Source organism: Dermacentor andersoni, chromosome 1 (assembly GCF_023375885.2).
Source record: "Dermacentor andersoni chromosome 1, qqDerAnde1_hic_scaffold, whole genome shotgun sequence".
Classification (NCBI taxonomy): Eukaryota; Metazoa; Arthropoda; class Arachnida; order Ixodida; family Ixodidae; genus Dermacentor; species Dermacentor andersoni.
The window spans coordinates 66,665,839-66,688,694 of NC_092814.1; the positions used below are offsets into that span (position 1 = coordinate 66,665,839).

Genomic DNA, 22,856 nt, shown 5'->3' on the forward strand with positions numbered 1-22,856 from the left:
TGATGCGCTCTTGCAAGGGTCTCAGTGACCTTCGGGGCGTAACCGGACAGTGGTCCCCCCCGGGGCGGAGGTTGACCAAGGAGTGGCCGAAACCAGCCCAGCTGTCGATGCACCCTTCCGTGCCGATTGCGGCCGAGAATGCGGAGAATGCGCCCCGCTAATGACGCCAGGGCACGGAGGGTCCCGCGGCGGCGCCGGCTGGCCCCGAGTGGGGCCACGGCCGGCCACGTCAGTGCCCGCGGTTTCCCCGAACCGTCTGGCCCAGGGCTGTCATTAGAAGCGGCGCTGCTGCGCACCATCACCGACTGCGCGGCCGCGAACTTCGAGGTGGGCCCGTTCAATGACAAGCGTCGCATTACTCGCCGTCGTCTGTCCGCCGCCAGGGAGGTGCGCGCGCCGCAGCAGCGGCGCCGCGGCGGACGAGCCGGAAGCGAAAGCGGGTGAAGGACTGAGGAAGCCATCACGCTGCGTGCGGGAATTTTGACAACGGAGCTGCCGAAAGCAAACCAGGCATGGATCGTTGCCGCCCCCGTATCCGCTGACGTCACGCCTAGGCTAGTGCACGCGTCACGCCGGGGATACCGTGGACGCAGTGCAGCCCGGCTTGGCGCGGTCGCACACGCAGCATGCGCGCCGCGCCGCACGCCTGGTCTCCGAGTGGCCGCCCCGGCGCAGGACTCAGCCACCACCATGCACCCAGGTGAGGCGCCTTCGGCTGCTGCGGTGCGTGCACTGGAAAGGCCGTTCGACAGCGCATGCGGTTGCACTCGTCCTGCACAGGGCAGTGTCGAGTACGGAGCACATAGAAATACCGCGCCAGTGCAAGTGAGCGTTGATGCAAGCACTTCCGTACCACTATAAGGTATTGGTGAACGTGTGGGCTCTGTTGCTATGGTGTGGCATGTTAAGCATTTGCACTGGATCACATACGTATTATAAGTAGCCGCCCACTACTCATCCTCAAGCCAGGTTCACCGTGTAGCCGCGCGTGTTCTTTGCTAACCATCGAAGTAGCATGAATACACAGCTCTGTATACGTAGACCTGAGAGATATATTGCAATTTCGTGTGACATCTACTGTGTAGCTATTTCTTTGTTCAACGAGCAAGTTCTTTGAAACTATTATCATTCATATATGTGGTCTTGGCAAAATGCTTCGTCATAGCTCTTGCACCTGATGTAGAACATTTGCACGGTGCAAATTTTATTGCATAATAATAAAGCATCAGCTGCGTCTACACATAGCTACTACTATATATGATATAGATGCATCAAAGACAATGGGGAAAGGCGAAGGGAAAAAGGGTGAAACTGGGAGACGTGACGTTGCGGCACCGTTTAGACAACCTTGTACTGAAAAAAACTGAGCCTTGAAATGTCAGCTTCACGGTACTTGTCGATTCACTACGTACGGGCGCTTCCGCCTCAGCAAGGTATTGAATTTATCACCTCAGCATCGCTCTCAAAACGGTAGCATTTGCATCGCAGCCATTCTAATGCGCAAAAAAAAAACATTAAATTTATCTGTTCGCTATTCCTTTGTAGCTCGACATGTGCTATTACATGATAATATGTAGGGGCTAGGTGATAGCGTAGAAGCATGGTGTGTACGGAGATCTCGGACTGACGTCTCGGCGTTTCCCAGACCTCCAGAACGTACGCATGCCCGTTCTCCACGTTTGTTACTGTGTGCATACAGCATCACTGTAAAGCCGCAGTGCCAAATTAACATCCTGACAATATATCAAAGAGGAAGCTTAATCACTCCTTAAATAGAAAGTGCTCACATGAACCAAATGTTTCTAATAGCTTTTTGAGATATGCTGTTGCCTCTGCACCAACATGCAGTCTGCAGCGCAGCATCCAGAAGATCAAGAATGCAGCTTGCATTCTGGATCTTCGTAAGCTGCGCTGCTTGTTTTATCGAATGCTTGATCCTCGTCTTCCCTCAGCTCTACTGATGCTCTCGGACCAACAGCGCTGCTAACGCCGCTAGTTGTGCTCCTGCCGCTTCGCAATGGCTTCTCGTTATATGCGCGCTCTCAGCCAAGGCCTCGGTCTCAGGCTTCAAAATTCGCGCCGCATATACCAGACCGCTTTGTGTGGGCGCGTAAGTGTGACGCCAGCGCTTTGGTGGCCCGGGGGCGCCGCAAACGCGCGCAGGCGACACACCTTGCTGCCTCTGAGAGTGAGTTGTACGTCCGGCACCCAGCCGCTCTTGCGCCGTCGCCGCCGTCGCACTCCTCAACTCTCAGCTGGCACAAAACATCCGCCGGGAGCCCATATGCCACGGAAAGCGCTCGCCTAGTGAAATTCGCTAACAAACGGTGTGGCCCGGTGATGAGTAGGACGGCTCGGCACTCGCTCGGGTGGGCTAATTTACGCGCTGCATGCAGAGTAAGCGTTACCTGCTCGCTGCCTGCAACGCGTGCACGTTTTCAAGCAACGAGAGAAACCCGTCATACGGTGGGCTTAAAAGTGAAGATTGTTTTCTGCCTAGTGGCCGTGACAGCAGGGGTGGCCATAACGGTTGGCGAGGACGGTGGAAGGGGAGGGGGTGCGGTCGAACCCTCAATATTTCCTCCTGCCCGCAGCATTGTCCCCTTCCTACCACGACGGTAGGAGGGTTGTACCCCCTACGACAATGGAGAATCATGCTGTGCAACCACTCCCACGCCTCCCCCCTCCCCCCCCCCCCCCCCTTCTGAGCCCAAGAGAAAAATCCTGCCGTTTCCCCTGCGAGCCAGCTGCCCTTCCTTGCTGGCTTTTCGTTCGTTGTTCGGTATGCGCACATGTGTGGTCTCAAGGGGACACGAAGAAAGCTCGGAAAGTTGAAGCCAAGCGAGTGGTCAGGTGGTGGTAATCTTCACAGAGGTGAATTCATTGTTGTTGTTGTTTTTTTTCTTCTTCTAAAGATAGGTAGGGCATTAGGGAAAGTAATGACAAGTTGGCGGCACAACCCACTGCCCCGTTTCAAAAGCGACGTTCATAGAATCTATCCAGTCATCGTATATTTTGCACATATGCGCGGAACACCTTCCCTTGCGTTTACACACAATACACTGCTACGTCCAACCGTACCTCGGGTAGATTAAACAAACCGAAGAATAAATACGAAACGGTTACGAGAAGATGCCGGTACCACCCTACAATTCCGTACGATACTTTCTGCTTGATTAATCTGTATTCAAATGAACCCGCTCGCGATAATTAAGCCGTTTACTATGTATTAACGCCCTACAGAACGCTTGTTATACATGTGCCGATTTAGCGAGAACTTTAAAACCGGCACATGACGTGCCGCTGTGGGGGTCGAACCGGTAGCCGGGACCTTGAGAGAAAAACCAACTGTGCCTGTGGAAAACCGGCCAGGTGGCAACCCTACGCTCTAAACACCAAACACGTACTGGATACCTTAATCCACAAGCATGCTAGATTCCTAACTGGCATGACCAGCCATGTGCACCGGACGCTAAATAAATCAAGACACCAGCAAGATTATCCAATATGGGTCTTCAGAGACCATCCAGCGGCAGCTTTTGTTTTCAAGCGCAAGCAACATGCAGGTTGCTCCATTTGTGTGGTAACAAAAGTCTTCGAGGCAACATATGTGTGTTCCTGACAGTGGGTCGACTAGTAAACTGCACTTCTCGCCGTTTTCTTTGTTGTGATGGAAACTCGTCAGCGTCTGGCTTCGCGGGTGAACTCAGCCGTGCCGCCAGCAGCGGTGTTGCAGAAAATAGCAAGGTGTAACCACATTTTCTACCGCGTCATCCTGGCATCGTACCTCTTGGTGTCGCGCATGCGATGAGTTCATTTTACGGTAGACAATATGCCCACATTGTGAAATCACATTGTAAGCACAAACGACCGAAATAATCATATCCACAATCTGCTACGCTCTGGCCACCAAGAGGGCCGGTCTGTAATGCACGGATAACTTTAGCTCGATTCTATTCCTTTCTTATTATCCGCCGTTCACGACCGATCCCGGTGATAATGTAGGCAGGCCGCCGCGCTGACTGCATGAAAACATCATGCAGATCTCACACACTGTGAGAATCGGTCTGTGCGAAACTGCGGCGAACCGGCAAGACGAAATGGCGCATCTCAATATTTAAATGACACGCTGCGGACTTCGGCTCAGCGACGGACGCCCCTCGCAAACCGTCAGCCAAGGTGGTGGCGGCGACAATGATGTCATATCCTTCGAAACGAGGTGGAGACAAATAACCACCTAGGCTGCTTGAGCTAGTCACGTTTCACTACAACTATCGCAGTCTAGCACATTACCTATATTTCTCCTTGGTCTTCTCTCTCTTCATTAAAACCTCTACCTGTATATTGTACAGTTTCATTTGCCTGTAACGATCCCGACTCTATCGATCTCTTTACTGTTCTCTTTTTCTTTTTTTTTGCCATTATTCTAAACCTCTATTGCCTATCTCAAGCGTTGCACAGTTAATATTTCCATCCGCTTTAAATCTGAGCGCTTCTGGAAGGTAGGCGCTCACAACGATTGCCGGGTGAATACATTGTAATTACACTCCTATGTGCTTAGTCGTCCCCAGACTTTTGCTGCAGCAGGCGCATGCCTCATCCTGCTGCGAATATTTGCTCCGGTATGTTTATGTCCTCAGGGAGCCAGTTCAGGCCTCAAATAGCGAGGCATTGCCCGTTGTCTTATCGTACCAATTTTTTCTCCTGATTCCTTTCTTGTCGTATTTGCGAATCTCCATGATCTTTTGTTGTTTCCATCCATTGCATGCAATTTACCTCCCTGCAAGTTTTTGCACTTACTTTTGGCGCACGTCGCTGGTGAGGGGCTATCATCTCCTTGACCTGCAGTCTACGACGCTCGACGAATTTTCGTATCCCAGTGGTTGCCAGTGGTTGTGCGTCTTGACGCGATCAGGCTCCATCGCACTCTCCTTACTTTCCTAGACGTAACTAATCCAGGTTCACGCTTGTAGCTTATTTCTATTTTTCAAGCGACAAGACCTCAGACACTAGTGCTTCTATCATAACATTCTTTAGTAGCGTGACCGGCCCTACTGTGCGCGGCGTGTACTGTGTCTGTTTTATTCTTTTAGAAAACAGACTGGGCGCTAGTTGGTATTGCATGTTATTATTTTTAGCGCAAAGAAACGCACGACACGAGAGAAGGCACACAGAACACAGCACTGTGTCCTGTGTGCCTTCTCTCGTGTCTTGCGTTTCGTCGAGCTAAAAATAGTATTATTCATTTAGATTTGCAATCTTGCTCTTTCTTTCCTCTTTCCTTCCCTTCTTCCTATATTCCATTTCTATGTTTCTTTCTCCTCCTTTCTGAAGGATAGGCCGGCGTTGTGCCCCTTCCAGTGGCAGTTGCCAGCCTGCTCCTCCCTTTCCCTTTCCTGTCAAGCTTATATATGGTTTCAAAAAAATAATAATCATCATTTGATGACTCCTGGTTGTCTAGTTACACTTTCAATTACCCTCTACTTGGTTGCCAACTTTCTTGGCCTCTACCTCCATTCGATGTCCACGCTCTTGAGATACACACATTTGTGCACTTTAGCCGCCCATTTCTTCTACTCCGTGTTCCTGAGCCTTTCTTGAAAACTAATTTTGCTCTGCGATTCTCTGTCTTCAAAAGAGGCTCAACCCATGTCACCCTGCACTGCCTCATTTGTGGTTTTACCGTGGGACTCCAATGCCAATCGTGCTCTACTCCCGAGCTTCTACTCGAGCTTCTACTCCCGGCAAGATTTCCGATTTTAAGCACAGAATTGCATTCGCGAACGTTAGCGCTCGCACCATTACTTGTCAAATTCTTAGCACCCCCTCATATTTACTGTAGCCACAACGGCCTCTACGTTCCATTGTTGCTGCATTATAGCGGCCCAGATTATCTTTGTTTTTGTTTGAGTATACGTATTTCCGTCGTATATGTATACACCGAGGTATTTGTATTGCTTGACTGTTAGGATAATTTACTGTTGGAGGGATACAACGTTGTTACTCGTCTTTTCATAAAATATGAATTATTCCCGATTTATATTTGCAAAAATGAAGGCCTGGATATGTCGCTTCATTGCTACACGTATTGGCTAACTCTGCCATTGCAATCTCCAGCATTGTCCATTAACAGCACTGTGTCGTCTGCATACATCAGCCCAGGGGCTCTCTGTTGCACCCTTTGCCCATTAGGGATGTACGCTAAATCAAAACATAATTCACCGTTTTCCAGTCGCATTTTTATGTCCTTAGCATAAAGCGTGAACAACCATGGACACAGAGGGAAACCTCGCTTGTCAATTTCCCATAGTTCTGTGCATTTCCGGCCGTCCCATGTGATATTTACTCTGTTGTCCCTTGAAGGCGTATAAGGGATATATATGTTATAAAGGACAGTTAAGTTGCGTTTGTTTCACAGCCCTATTCCGTAGAGAACAGAGCCGGCCACCGGTACATCTGTAGGGGTATAGTACAGATGGCCGTTTGTATAAGGTGTGCTATCCCGTTTTGAGCTATTCGACCACACAGCAGTAGCAGCCACCACAGTCAACGAGTTCCGGGAGAGTTCGCTTTAATAGACTAGTTATCCTATTATCGCGGCCCAGATGCCATGCGGAAACGCCTTTAAACGTGGCGCCGGTGTTACTGTGAGCAGCTCATTCCAACTCCTTTGAGATTGACTATGGATGGTCGCCATAAATTATGCGGTTGAGGCCCGAAATACGTGGAACTAATGGCTCTGTGGAACTGCGGTTGAAAGTGGCTCGCAAAATGCAGCAGCCGCGCTGCCCCACCCACAGATAGGCTAATCGGTTCACTTGCGAGAACTGAGCCTGGTGTTGGCCACAATAGAGAAAGCGATAGCGTTCTTGCCTGCCTCGATCGCCAACGCTTCCTGTGTTTGTGTTCTTCGCGACTCAGCAGGATGTGTTGTTCTCGGGTAGGCAGGCTTACTTCCGCTGTGGCGCCGCGTGTGAGCGAATAGCGTTCTCTCACTTGAGCACCGCCGGCGTTCACATGGCTAATTGAAAGACGAGAGCCTTCCAGCGATTGTGTGGTCGTTGCCATAGCAACAAATAAGAACCTGGAACCCTACATCTTGCATTTTCATTTTCTTTTTTTTTTCTTGCTGCGCGCTAACCAGCGTTTCGAGAAACGCTGGCCCTGTCAATGATGCTCTTACCGCGATATTGAACTCCCCCGATCTATTTTAGGGGATGACGCGCGACGTACATGGAGCAGTCAGGATCGTGCTGCGATGCGGCGTGAAATATAAGACGCTGAAAAATGAAGGTTTATTATCTGATATAGACAGGCGTAAACAGGTTAGAACGGCGCAGTTATTTGTTGACGCAAGGTGCAAAAGATGGATCGAGGAAAGAGAGAATGGAGTCGCGTTAGGGGCGCGTTGCTTAAAAGGCCGACAGTCGTATCAGCTTTGCTAAAGACATTCCTATTTTTATTGTAGATACTTAAAGTGAAAGTTTTCTTGCTAGAGGGTAACATGAGGGTGGCGTTACTCCGCCTAGGCATGGCTGTCCTCGTTTTTCCGCTTTCTCCTGAGGCGTTTTCGGCTTGTGTCATGGGGTCTTCGAGGCCTCTTTTCGTTTACATTTTGATCATGCGGCTGCTTGCGCGTGGTATAGCAACACTCTAAGGCGCTAAAAGTGAACTAGCCGCTTCCGAAATCTGTTGTAGAAACGCTGTTCTTGAGGAATCCCCAAAATAAGATTAAAATTATAGCAACAAAGCGAGGCTTTGAGACGATGGATAAAATACAAGTTGAAAAAAAAAAGCGCTTTCGAAACCATTAAGATGGAAGGCTGATCGTGCATGTGTACTGTACACTGCGTGTATCACCCATTTCTTCCTAACGTGAGTGAAAGTGATTGATGGACATGTTCTGTGGAGCTAATCAAGTCCAGTATGCACGCATGAAATGTCTACATGCCCAAGAAGCTCATGACCTGACCTTCAAGAGCTGCGCCAGCAGCGCCATGTAAACTAGCCTAGAGGCAGTTCTGGCGAAAGCAGCCTGGAGCCAGAACTGCCCAAAGCCTGGAGGCAGTACTATCACGTTCAGATTTATCTAGGCTGTTTTAGAGAAGCCTGCACGCAGCCCTCCAGCATCACTATACTAACCTTGGGCCACTTACCGGTAAGTCAGCCACCCCTCCGTACTCCCATTCCAGCTACCTCCCTCCGTACTCTAACCAAACAAAACGCACGCGATTACCACCAAGCCCCCGCCAAAAGCTCATGCTCATTATCCTCCGACTACATCCCGCACATCCATTGTAGGTCAAACCCTGTAGACTCTCCACCAGCAACGGGGCAACATTGACGAGTCCGATCCTACTCGCAAACAACCACATCTTGAACTTCTTGCCCCTCCGGGCACAGTCCTCGCGTCCCCGTGCCATCAGTTCCGATGCTATCGCCGCGCATACCCAGGTTGCCGTCGCCGCAACGAAAACCCGTTTCGATAGCAATCTTGCAAGTCTAACGTTCAGAAAAGTTCGTCACTCTTCGTAAGCGCAACACAAGATGGGTGAACAAGATTACGCGCAATGCGAGGTGCAACAGGACACTCGTCCACTGCCTTTGATCAATCCCGCACGCGGTGCCATGCCGGGCCGCCCAGCACCCCGACACAACGCCCTGAAATGAATCTGCCAAGCATTACCAATCATTGGCTAAGCCTACATCACTCAAAAGCTTGAGGAGGATTTGGATCTACTTCCTCCTGAATGTTTGCTGCCCACGAGGAAGCAATATATGTAGTTCGCGCAGGCATGTAGGGAGCCTAGACACTAGAGTGCGTCGGACAAAAGTTTGCGCTCTGTCATCATCATCATCATCAGCCTGATTACGCCCACTGCAGGGCAAAGGCCTCTCCCATACTTCTCCAACTACCCCGGTCATGTACTAATTGTGGCCATGTTGACCCTCCAAACTTCCTAATCTCATCTGTCCACCTAACTTTCTGTCGCCCCCTGCTACGCTTCCCTTCCCTCGGAATCCAGTCCGTAACCCTTAATGACCATCGGTTATCTTCCCTCCTCATTACATGTCCTGCCCATGCCCATTTCTTTTTCTTGATTTCAACTAAGATGTCATTAACGCGCGTTTGTTCCCTCACCCAATCTGCTCTTTTCTTATCCCTTAACGTTACACCTATCATTTTTCTTTCCATAGCTCGTTGCGTCGTCCTCAATTTAAGTAGAACCCTTTTCGTAAGCCTCCAGGTTTCTGCCCCGTACGTGAGTAACAAGTCCAAAACAGTCAAACAAATACTGTTCGACATCACCTAAAGTCACAAATAAGGGAGACGCGGTGAGTCAGATCTTGTATAGCCGTGCCGGAGTACTCGCTGATACCACGCCAGGCGAAGAAATTTCCGGCATGCCTCACAAGGCTAGACCCGCCTACAGTCAACAACATCCTCCTCCTCAACTATTACTTCAGTCTTTAGCGCTAAACTCGAAGGTATGCCATAACCTTAATCACTTTCAAATTCGAAGCAGCGCTTGAGGCAAAAATGTCCTGCATACTCGATCAAGGCTTGCACCAGAAGCTCGAACATGGCATCACTCATATAGGAGGTGAAATCACTTTCCTTCTGCATGACTACAATTGAAGAAACGGAGCTCACACGCGTCCGCAAACCAGCTAGTAGTACCACGCTCAATCGCCTACCTCCTCCCTGCGACAACGTCAATGAACCAGCATCGTGAGTGACATACTCCACGCTTGGCAGTGGAACTGAAGATGTATCGCCCGCAAGTACATCCATTTCCAAACTGTACTTTGGAATAAGTAAGGTGATTTGATTGATTGATTGATTGATTGATTGATTGATTGATTGATTGATTGATTGATTGATTGATTGATTGATTGATTGAAGTGTGGCCTCCTAGCGCAGCACATTCCTATTCCTCCACACAAACCAGACGTCATTCTCATACGAGAACCCGGCGCACCTATTTCCATCAACGGATACAACACATACACTACACCAGAAACTGAACGCACTCACTCTGACAGGAAAGGGTGACGCACCAACCCCGTCCAACACACGCCATACAGCCAAATGGCTAAACTCTTTCGCTTTTTCCAAGAATTCCGCTCATGAGGTTGACAAAACAGACGTCTACAAGCCGCCAAAGCATTCCATTGAATTTCTCCAATCAGCCACACACCTCCGGTGCTGGCGAATCTTCACTCATCTCATCGCCGGAGATTTCAATTCACTTCATGCACAGCACGAGGATACAACAAAAATGATTCCAAAGCCACCTCACTTCTAACCATCATCCAACAAGAGCATGTCACCCTTCTTAATGATCCCAACTGGCCCACGCGTCCCGAAAACTATGGAACGCGACACTGTACGAGATCTCACCCTCATACAATGTCAGATGAAAGCCACAGGGACCAACACGCGCGATACGTCCAGTAGCGATCCCACACTCATCAAGATAACCCTCCACGCGCCTAACTATAGACCATACCTGCTAACTCTCCCGAATTTTTCGTAGAGTTTACGAATTGGGGCTCTTTCTACGACTCTGCGAATGCTGCGTCAAGATTTACGAAAAATATGGTGTAAGAAAATGTGGTGCCGAAAGATTATTTTAAATATGCATAAAAATTGCAATGGTAACTTCGCCGTCCTCTTTGTTGCACCCCAAGACGTCATATGCATGCGGGTAGTTGGTTCGGACAAGTTCCTAAAGCATTCGAGTTCCTAAAGTGAGCCGAACCAGTTCAGACAAGTTCCAAAGCAAGCCAAACAGGCATCAGTAAAATCGCTCAGTCACTGTTATCTAAAAAAAAAACAGGTTCGGGGTCACTGTGTCATGTTCCAATTTTACTGTTGTTTGTGTGCTACGTCTAAAGATAAATCATCTTTAGTAAAGTACGTATGTATTCCACTACGTTGTGTGTGCTCGGAGTAAGCTTGAAGAAAGAATGCGTACTATTTCCCCCCTACTCCCCTTCCCCTACTCTTTCTTATTGATTCCGAGATATTTTTAGAAATTCGAAAGTTTACAGGTTGGCAGGCATGGGTCCGTCTGTACTCATTAACTCATCAACTGGAATAACTTTCGTAAGGACTCTGATGCGGAAGATCTTTCCATTCCACCGATTACCACATGTAGATGCAACAAATTCCTCATCGCACTCACTCAGCTTCATACCTACTCCTTAAAAATTTCGAGAATGTGCTGGAGAGGGATGCCCATCTTCTCCACCTTTGGGAAGCTCGTCACAGCCTTATCCGCAGTTGGAAATCCAAGAAGTGCAACCGCTGCCGGGCCAAGTGCATCTTCATCCTTAATTACTAAATGACCACTTATTGGGACTCTCTAACACGAGAGCACTGGTACAGCATCTGTGACAAACTCAGCGACACCCTGCACCATGCCTCTGTGTGGCGTATAGTCCGTGGACTATACTTAATCCTTTTTAATCTAAAACATCCTCATGCACGACCCTAAACAAAATTCTAGACGAATACGCATCACCCGACCCCCGTTTCCGTGCCCCACGGCAAGAATAAAAATTCTAGCAGTTGTCCTCTAAAAGGTTTTTCTGATAATGTTCGTCATGACAGCATGTAGATGAGCTCCAAGCAACAAACTGCGGCACAAGGCTATATAATTACGTCCGTTGTTTCCTTCGCGGGCGTTCATTAGCGACTATTACTCGAAACTCGGGCATAACAGCCTCCGCATACCACAGCCTAAAACTATTAGGATTCCACATCCAGCAAGATGGTGGTGGCTTCACAACTGTTAAGCACCTCCTAAATCAAGGGGAGCAGCTTCTCAGTATGCTCCTTCGTATTTACACTTCCTCTCGCGGGTTTAGAGAGATGAATATGTTGAGACTTAGCGGCGCCTTGTTAATATCCCACCTCCGCTATCATCTCCCGTACACACGACTCACACAGCTGCAGAGAACCAAGTTGGATGCGCTGATACGTGAAGACACCAAGTTCGCCATGGGCCTCCCCCTTAGTGACAACCCAGGGCCTGCTCAAAATTAGCTGTAGCAACACGGTTGATGGACTAGTTTTCATCCACATGCGCCGCCGGGAAATGTGCTTCTCACTCGAAATCCCGACACATTCTCACTCAACTAGGTCTCTATGTTCCACCGGCCCCCTCTCCACGCGACGTAGCTCTCCTTTTGCTAGTTGCTCACATATTCCAATATCACCACTGCTTCGGCACGTTGACCTACTAAAATTCAGCCCGATGCACAAAACGCACACCTTATTACATCGGCTACACTGCGCGCAATTAACACCGACCTTACTTTTACACAGAGGGCAGCACATCTAGAACACATACGACCGCAGCTGTCACAAATCACCATTCGCACACCATTCACACAGCTATCCTTCCTCCCATGGACCCATGGACTGCGGAATTACAAGCCGTTGCAGCGGCAATCAATCACGCTCTCCCAGCTTCTACAACTTCGTACCCCATTATGTTCACCGACTCATGGCCACCTTGCCGACGTCTCATACATAACTCGCTCCCACACGACATCGTTCAGCAAACACATAGCGACCTACACTCACCTGTGGAAATCGCCTGTATCCCTTATCTCTTATCTGTATTCCTTACATCTTATTTGTCATCAAGCATGCTTAGAGAGGTGGTCTGGACAGGGGCCGCCAGCTCATTAACCCGCTGAGATAAACAATAATGTTTATCTCTCTCTATGCAAAATGCACCTTTGTGGTCTTAGACACACAATGTTTATAAACCGCCGATATAACTACGTGGAGAACGATCCGGACATTGCTAAGTGCAACTTACAGACTCCATGAATGCACCGGTTCCGTGTTCGCAGAGCGTCTATATCAGCGGGAGCTCCTAAATGGGATCGAGCTTAACCCTGTAATGCCAAAACACAGTTACACATCAACGAAAATCAGGACAACTTGTTCCCATTTATTTCTGGGCATGGAGAATACATTAGTAAAAATACAATATAATGTTGACCTAAAACGTCATTAGTATAGCAATTAATTCGTGTTTGGTTTTCTGCACTATTCACAAGTGGAGTTCTTCATTCAAGATATTAAGAACACTACTCTAGGCTACGCGTTAAGTTGCCCGTGCTTAAATAAGAATGTTGAGGTAGCTCGGCGTAGCATTCGGAATTAAAGGGTTAGGAGATAAAGGCAGCGGAAATTTTTAGCAGAGACGAGATGATTGCTCATAGCAGAGTGTGGGTGTAGGCCAGTTGGTGATTCATGATTTTGGGAAGTTACGACTCTTGAAGAAAGGGACAACACGAAGTAGTACTGACAACTGATGATTTAATCAAACGAACGCCAAGGTTATATAAATCAGGCACACGCGTGCACCTGAAAAGCAGCGTAAAAAACCAATAAAAACACAGGGCGACCTTAAATAGGGGTGCGATACATATACTAAGATAAACCCTGACAGACTACTGAGGCACTAAACACGTGTGTATCACATGGAAAGCAACAAAAGTTATGTCTGAGAAACCGCAACTGACGGCGAGGTAACGCAATCACCATCCTTAAAGCGTCGCATGGCCACTGCCTCTGCTAAAGCTCCATGTTAAATATTTAACGACGCGTGCAAACCGCGGGAAAGACCGTGAGGGCTGTGGGTCGTAAGCGAGTTCGCTCGTGCAACAACGAAAGAACAGCTGCAAGTGCCGCCAAGCTCAGCATGTTCAACAGAATCACCCATGCCGATAAAACCCAAAGACAGAAGTTTACAGGAAGACGTGGACGATCGGATCAACATGGGTCGAATGGCAGATGTCTCAGGCTGGGGCCAACTTTTCAACAACGGAACTTGTCTTCGTTAGCTTTCGCCATGGACTCTGAAGATGTCTGATACGCCAGCACCAGAACTCTTCCCTTTGGAAAAGACTTGCGACCTTCGCTAGGAGGCGAGGGGGGTCGGGGAGCAGGGAGGGGGGACGTCTCGCTGACTAAAGGGACTTACATAGCATTGTATATGGCCCGAAAAAATGGTTCCAGCAAATGTACCTTTCTTCTGCGTAATAAAACATTGAATGACGGCAAAAATCTTGCATATATAATGTCAGCTCTAATGATTCGCTAAAGCACACAGATCTCTTAATCGAAGAAGGCCTGGTATTCACCGGCTACTTTGGTTTTCTTTAACTTTATATATTTGTCCTACGCCATTCCTAAGCAGCTGTATGTGTTACGAGATGCTCCGGTGGCAATATTTCGGAATTGTCGCTGGTAAAATGGTGCCAATGAGCACGCCGTTGTTCTGCGTGCTAAAAAAAATAATCACGATATAAAACCCGTATGTCGGCTCATATGTACCTCTAAAGCCCACAGACTTCTTAATGATTGTCAACGGTGTTTTAGAGTTTCAAATTTTTTAAATATTGGGACTACGAATTCTTGGCTCATTGGGTATGTGGCACTGGGTGCGAGCCCTGGGACTACTGGGACAAAGTAGCGATGTAAAATTTTCAGAAATTTTTAAGGCGTGAAAAGCTTCCATGTAAAAAACAACTCCTTTTCCGGAAATCTTGGGAAGACTGAAAACTTATTCTGAGCTTTCTTAGCCCACTGAACTAAAAAGAACAAAGTTTTTTAATTTAGGTATAAAAAACAACTTCGACATGTTACTCTAAAAGTGCGTCAATTCCGAGTAGGGCATCCAGACAGCCCGCTATTGGAAGATGACCGTATAAAGACTTCCAGTGACATTGAAAGCCGAGGCAAACAAGGACCTTTTACGGATGTTTTCCTTGTTAGAATGAGAATAAAACTGAGCCAAGCGGTTCCTTTGTAGAGAACAGGGACTGACAGAACCATTTCTAAATACAGAGGGTAGCGGGGAGAGGGGGGGGGGGCAGGAGGTGCACTTTTTGTACCACCATGAAGAAAACTAACATGGAACAACTATAGGACGATGCACTTGCTTTAATGCCAAGAAACACAAACGCAGGTTATAGTTATTCCGAAATTCTGCGCAGAATTGGTAATCTTTCGTCTCCCGTGCACTCTAGCAGTACGTTGATACAACAGCTAATTCTGTTCTGCATACCGATAAAGACGTCCATGGGCAGAATATGCAAGACACCTGAGACGCTATCACATAGGTTTCCTACTGAAAAGATCCTGAAAATATCCTGAATTTCCTACTGAAAAGATCCTGAAAAGATGTCAAAATGAATTGTACGCATTGCATTTAGTTGCGCAGCATTAATTTTACTGCTTTACTAACGCTTTCCTTCCCATAGACTCCAACATTTGTGTTGGATCTGCATAATTTTTTTTATCTACTGGCAGCCTTAAGAAGAGCACGCTTCCTTCTTTTAAAGTCATTTTGGGCAGCTCAGGAGCATCGTCGTATTTTTGTACAAAGTAAGTTAATGAAATGATCTCCTCAATGAAATGGCCCTCAGTCCCCAGTGACTGCGTAGCACTGACCAAGGCGGCGGTCAGACTTGCAACTCAGCAGAGGGTGCTAAGAATACCTGGGTCCCGACAGCCCGCCAATGGAAACTGACCCTTGCAACGTTTAACACCCGAAACCTCTCGAGTGAGGCAAACTTTGCAGGACTCTCCGAAGAAGTATCAGACATTGTTTGGGATATTATCGCCCTTAGTGAGATTAGAACTGGTGAGGCTTACACATTGCTGAATAACGGCCATGTCCTCTGCTATAGAAGTCTCCCGGATAAGAAGCAATACGGGGTAGGATTCCTAATCCATAAAGACATAGCGGCAACATTGACGAATTCTACAGCATCAACGAGAGGGTAGCAGTAGTCGTAATCAAACTCAATAAAAGGTATAGATTAAATGTAGTACAAACCTACGCTCCAACATCCAGTCACGACGATGAGGAAGTAGATCAGTTTTGAATTACGTTGTTTGAAGTTGTTGAATTAGCGATGAGAAAAGTGCAAACGCGGTATACAGTAATAATGGGGGACTTCAATGCAAAAGTGAGGAAAAAGCAGGCGGGTGAACAGACGATTGGCAACTACGGTGCCGAATCTAGAAACACTAGAGGTGAGATGCTGGTAGAATTCGCAGAAAGGAATAAGCTGAGAATAATGAACACTTTTTCAGGAAACGTAGCAAGAGAAAATGGACCTGGAAAAGCCCTAATGGTGAAACAAGAAATGAAATTGATTTTATACTTTCTGGGATCCCAGCATAGTGCAAGATGTAGAAGTAATAGGTATGGTAAAATGTAGTGATCATAGGTTAGTGAGGGCCAGGATTCACCTCATTTGGTCAAGAAAAACCAGGTCAACTTAGAGGCAGTAAGGGTAAAAACAGCCAAATTTAGGCTGGTACTTGCAAACAAATATGCAGCCTTAGAACAGAGAGATGATGATGATGACATAGAGGTAATGAATGAAAAGGGTAACGAAGCTGGCTTCAGAGGCAGCAATTGAAGTGGGGGGCAAGGCACCAAGGCAACCAGTAAGCAAGTTCTCCCAAGTAACAAAGGACCTAATAAAGAAACGACAAAGAATGAAAGTGTCCCACTCAAGAGATACGATAGAATTCGCGGAACTCTCAAAACTGATCAACTAGACGAAAATAAGTGATATTCGAAATTATAACGTGAGAAAGACTCAAGAAACCGTAAAAAATGGACGCAGGCTGAAATCAGTGAGAAAGAAACTTGGCAGATAAGCAGCGTAATATCATCAGTAATCTCGAAAATATAGTAAAGGCAGCGGAAGAATTCTATACTGACCTTTACAGTACCCAGACGACTATGGAGCACCCTATTCAAAGCAATAATGAACAGTATACAGAAACTCCTCCTATAACTAGAGATGAGGTTAGAAAGGCCTTGCAAGACATGAAACGGGGAAAAGCGGCAGCAGAGGATGGAATAACAGTCGATTTAGTCAAACATGGAGGAGACGTAATGCTAGGAAAACTGGCGGCTCTTTATACGAAGTGTCTAGCGACTGCAAGGGTCCCAGAAAACTGTAAGAATGCAAACATTATACTAATCCACAAAAAGGACGACGTTAAAGAACTAAAAAAATTATAGGCCCATTAGCTTACTCCCAGTATTATATAAAATATTTACCAAAATAATCTCCTCTAGAATAAGGACAACACTGGACTTTAGTCAACCAAGCGAGCAGGCTGGCTTCGGGAAAAGTTACTCTACAATGGATCACATCCATGTCGTAACCAGGTTATCGAGAATCCGCAGAGTACAATAAGCCTCTCTAAATGGCTTTCATAGATTACGAAAAATCATTTGATTCAGTAGAGATACCAGCAGTCATAGAGGCATTGCGTAAACAAGGAGTACAGACCGCTTACGTCAATACCCTGGAAAATACCTACAGAGATTCCACAGCCACCTTAATTCTACACAAGAAAAGTAGGAAGATATCTATAAAGAAAGGGGTCAGACAAGGAGACACAATCTCTCCAATGCTGTTCACTGCGTGCTTAGAAGAAGTATTCAAGCTATTAAACTGGGAAGGCTTAGGAGTAAAGATCGACGGCGAATACCTCAACAACCTTCGGTTTGCCGACGACATTGTTCTATTCAGCAACAATGCAGACGAGTTACAACAAATGATTGAGGACCTTAACAGGGAGAGTGTAAGAGTGAGGCTTAAGATTAATAGGCAGAAGACAAAGATAATGATAAATAAGCTGGCAAGGAAACAAGAGTTCAAGATCGGAAGTCAGCCTCTAGAGTCTGTGGAGGAGTACGTTTACCTAGGTTAACTAATCACAGGGAACCCGGACCATGAGAAGGAAATTCACAGAAGAATAAAAATGGGTTGGCTCGCATACTGCAGACATCATGAGCTCCTGAATGGGAGCTTACCGTTATCATTGAAAAGGAAAGTATACAATCAGTGCATTTTACCGTGCTGACATACGGCGCAGAGACTTGGAGGCTGACAAAGAAGCTTGAGATCAAGTTAAGGACCGCGCAAAAAGCGATGGAACGAAGAATGCTAGGTATAACTTTAAGAGACAGAAAGAGAGCGGTTTGGATCAGAGAACAAACGGGCATAGACGACATTCTAATAGATATTAAGAGAAAAAATGGCGCTGGGTAGGTTATGTAATGCGCAGACTAGATAACCGTTGGTCCATTAGGGTGACAGAATGGGTACCAAGAGAAGGGAAGTGCAGTAGAGGACGGCAGAAGACTAGATGGTGCGACGAAATTAGGAAATTTACGGGTGCTGGTTGCAATCGGTAGGCGCAGGACAGGGGTGATTGGAGATCGGAGGGACAGGCCTTCGTCCTGCAGTGGACATGAATAGGATGATGATGATGATGATGATGATGATGATGATGATGATGTTGTTTTCCTGTGATTATTCTTCGGTTATGCAAGCGAGCATGAATCGGTTCAAGCCGGTTTGAACCTTCGATCCGGTGATGAATCATAATTGAACCGTTTCTGCTTAGCAGGTACGAAAATCAAGACAAAAACGTTTCTGTTCAGCACACTGGTGCACAGTCACAATCTCGGCAAACAGAAAATTCTTGTTGCCAAAGTGACGAATTCTGCGGTGCTAATTTGGTAGCAGTGCTGTAAATTGCATTCTTGGGGAACATGGTTCCGTCATAAAGAAAAGCATGTTTGGCATTAGAGGAGGGCGATTACTTGAAGTTTCGAATACAAATAAGAATACAAGTGTGTAATATGAACTATTCGCCACATCCGAATCCTCAAAACTAATCAAATATTTCACAACAGCCTGTTTAAACGTGGTTACTGTTCTCCGTCTGCTAAACAAAATATCACTAATGATCAGAAGTGTGGGAACGGCAATAGTTTTTGAAGAAATGCATAAAAATGTGGGTAATACAAGCTTTGTTTACTATTTCGCGGTGGAGGCCTGCATGAAAACCGGTGATTTTTGCTTGTACTCTGTCATGTAGTGTTTGTGGAAGTCTAGCTGTGTAAGAGTTTTATCTTTTGCGCTACAACTGCCGATGTTTTCCTTGCAACGGGACTTTTTACATGTGTCTGTGGTAGACAAGCCCTTCAGTAGCTTTTCTTTTATTGCGATAGCAATTATATGGACATTCCAGGCGCATATCTGCCATCGCCGTCGCCATGAGGTTCCGTATAAAGTCCAAGGGCGATAAAATCGTCACCGCGTGCCGTACACTGTATGTGCGAGAAAAAGCGTGCGAGGATAAGCCGGTGATTGCGGCTCAATCTCGCGCACGCAACGGAGGAAAGCGAGGAGGAAGCTCGCCTTCTTCTGTGGCGCGCTATGCTGCGGGGCGAGGGGAGGGAGGTCGGGCGCGCTCTACTCCGGGCTGGCCGGCACCTTTTTACAGTTGCTAGTAGGTACAGCGGAGGGTGGCGCTTTTTACGGCGCTCGACCTTTCTGCACAGGCTCAAGTAAGAGCGGGCGTGAGGGAGAAAATCTGGGGGTTTTTGCTCCTTGAATATATGACTCAACCTAGGCACTACGGAGGAGGCTTCTTAGCGCGCGTTGTATTCGTTTGTCCCCTAGACATGCCGGCATTTCGGAATGCGGTCGAGTTTGTTTAGGCTCTGCCGCTGGCTGCCCGCACAGTGAGGCAGTGGGCGCGGACGCCGCTTGGTGATCGCTGTGTCTGAAGGGGCAATGTTCTGAATGGTGTTGTATAAATCGCGGGTCGCTTTTTTCGTCGCGACAATAGATCGAATTTTTTACAAGCACTGCTCCAGGAGGATACATGTAACCGGCTAACGGAGGCCTCAGGAGAGCACCTGAGGTTATATTTTAAAGCAGGCGGCGCAGGATCTCCGGGGCACCCAAGAGGTAGCGGGGGGATCCAAGCTGGAAGCAGGGCGGCCCGTGGGTTGGGGCCGCGCAGGCCTCTGCGAGCCCCAACGCACGGGCCAGTCCGGCTTCTAGCTTTGACGTCCCCGTTGCCGCTTTGGTGTCCTGGAGGCGCCGCCAATATGCGAAATAATGACACGTGGTTTTCATTAGTAAAAACAGGATTGAATAAATATAATTGCGTCGAGCCGCCAACTTGCGATGCTAAGTTCGGCACTACCGCGCCCCGCGACTTCTGCCGGCACGCCTAGGGACAAGCGCATACAACGCGGGCCAAGAAACTCCTCCGTAGTACCTAGGCAGAGTCGTATTTTCAAGGAGCAAAAGTCCTCACATTTCCTCTCTCGCACCCGCTCTTACTCGCGCATGCGCGTAAACGTCCGTCGTCTCCGCAAGTGCCACGCCCCACTGTACCTACTAGCAATTGGAAATGCGCGGCCCGGGCTGCCCGGGCGGCGCCGTACCTCCACCCGGACCGCAGTATCTTCAAAGCCATCTGCGACGGAGACACAGTCCGCAGCGCGCTGTGTTTTCGCAGTTTAGTTCGCGTTGAAGCGAGACGCAGCTCGAAGGTCAGTTCGCTCGCTGCTGCTGCCGCACTTCCTCACTCCAGCGTTTTCGAAGCCAGTTTCCGCGGTCATCTAGTGAGATGTGTTCATTTGCTTGTGCGCGCGTGGGCTCCCAATGTTTACATGTTTATACGGCCGATAAACTAATATCCTTACTTCGTATAGCTGTCCACAAATTTGCAAAAGCAAATTAGTGTACTACTCATTCCTTACAGGAATGTCCGACACACCCATTTTTGACTCATGCAACTGGGCAGAGACGATCGAGCACGTGTTGTGTTTTTGTAATCTCAATGACATCGAACGCGACGTTCTTCGGAGGGTGTTAAACCGATTAGACAATAGACCATTTTCAGAGACTAAGGTTCTCGGACCATGGACCCACGCGTCGCAAGCTTACAAAGCGACGCGAGCACTGCTACGTTTCATGAAATCGACTGGGCTCAGTGACCGATTATAGGCATCCAGTGATGAACAACCACACGTGTTCACACTGATATACCTGCTTCCCTTCCTCTCCTATCTTTTCTTCCTTTAAACCCTTTCCCCCTTGTAGGGTAGTAAACCAGACGTGCGTCTGGTTGGCCTCTTTATATTTCCTACCTTCTTTTCCTCCCCCTCCCGCTTTCGCAATCGATGCACCCATCGCCCTTCGACTGCGACTTTTTTTTCTTTTTTTCGCAATTTCTAATCTTGATTTCGGCAACCATTTATTTATTCTTCTTAGAAAGGTAGTCATGCAACAGCAATTTTTTTCTTGGAGGGCTTGTTTGCAACCAGACTCTAATGTCGTTGAGAGGTTACACATGCGGTTTTATGACAATTAGTGTTCTTGTGTTTAGAAATGATGCTTTGTTACCGATAGTTAGCTGTAATTTTTGGACTAGTCGGTAGTTGCATGGTACCTAATTCTATCAAAATAAATATTGCTGCTGTAAATATGTGTCTACGTCTCACTATTCAATATTCGATGCCTAATATTCCTATTCGAAAAAAATATATTGGCCCACCTCTAATGTTTCCCCTATAATTGAACCGGCATCGTGTGCATGACACAATCCTCTCTCTCACGACGTCATCTTTTGCGGCCAGTTGTAGCTTTAGAAATTTTAGGTAAGTGGCTTTTACGCAACATTCGCGGACGTCCAATCTAATAGCATATTTTACCCAGTAGCATATAGTTCAAAGTGGGCTGAGGAGGTGAAGCAGTGTAGAGAATGAGTAGACATTTTGGCATGCCTTCCTGACGCCTGTTTTCATGCTCTCTGCAGGTCGAAAAGGTGTCGACAGCGAGACAGCCTTTGTCATCGCCATTATTGTTGTCTTTATTGTTATCGGTGTCTTCGTGTTCATCTACGCGTGTTGCGTTACCGAAGAAAAGCTGAAGGCCGCAACGAAAAAGAAGGCATCGCAAAAGAAGAAAGACGGCGGCGCAGCCGCCACGCCTGCAGCGCCAGCAGCGCCAGCAGCAGCCTCGACCGCTCCAGCAGCACCAGTGGCGACAGCTACCGACACCAAGGCGAAGCCATGTGCACCTGCTGCACCGGCGCCGGCCAGAAACGGCGGCGGTGACACGCGAAGCGCCGAGATCGTGCTCACAGTGCAAGAGGCAGCTACCCAGCCGCCGTCGCCGTTAGCGTCACGCCATCCGCCCGCACAGGCGGTTCCTGGCATGTCGGAACTAACGCCGACGTGGAAGCCACTCAACACGGATCCACGGCGAAACGGAATAAAGAGCGTGGTCTCTGAGGCCGCGCCGCTCTCGCAAAGCACTCCTACCGTGTGTGACCGCGCGTACTCTGTGCACCTCTAGCGGGCGCCGATATGCCCACGCTCCCCAAGGGCGGCACGGCGCAAATCTTCTACTAGACGAGTCATTTTTGGTGTGTTCCCGCGTGAGTCAAGTCCACTGGCAGTCAAGTGCCCGCTCGCTGCGCGAAACAGGGTTTGAGCAGTCGCAGGAACGATTTCTCAAGGAGCAGAAGCGGGGCATTCAGTGGTGGCGCGTACCTCGTGTTTGTCTTACGTGTGCTGTTTTCCTACTTGTTGTGCGTTCTTCAAGAACTATGTAAATACTACGGACTCTGATGGCCTTTCGGACGAACCAGTGCAGGGTGCGGAACTGCGCTTTACACCAGAAAGTGTTTGTACATGTCTCCGTATACTCGCTACATGTTCTCTCTACCAGAAAAAAACGATATACAAAGGAATGGTACAAAGAAAGAATATATTAAAAGGCGCTTTGCCATTTGGTTGCGAGTCATTGGAATCGTAATCGATGATTTCAAGTTAGTATTTTGAAAAAATGCATGCATTATACAGGAAGAAGGATATTAATACATATTACACCACAGCGGTGCACCACGGAGCGTAACAGGTAACGTTCATAACAACCTATGTAGCAATAATAACCAACGCGCAAGTGCCCATAACAAG

General features: G+C 47.7%; 1 protein-coding gene across 1 annotated transcript; it reads left to right on the forward strand.

The window, feature by feature from the left end:
• The first annotated feature begins 362 nt into the window (after positions 1-362).
• On the forward strand, positions 363-22,683 carry LOC126545427 (uncharacterized). The gene is made up of 2 exons (XM_050193303.3): positions 363-700; positions 21,692-22,683. The coding sequence occupies exons 1-2, from the start codon at positions 691-693 to the stop codon at positions 22,231-22,233; spliced, it is 552 nt and encodes a 183-aa protein (XP_050049260.1). The 5' UTR covers positions 363-690; the 3' UTR covers positions 22,234-22,683.
• Positions 22,684-22,856: the final 173 nt, after the last annotated feature.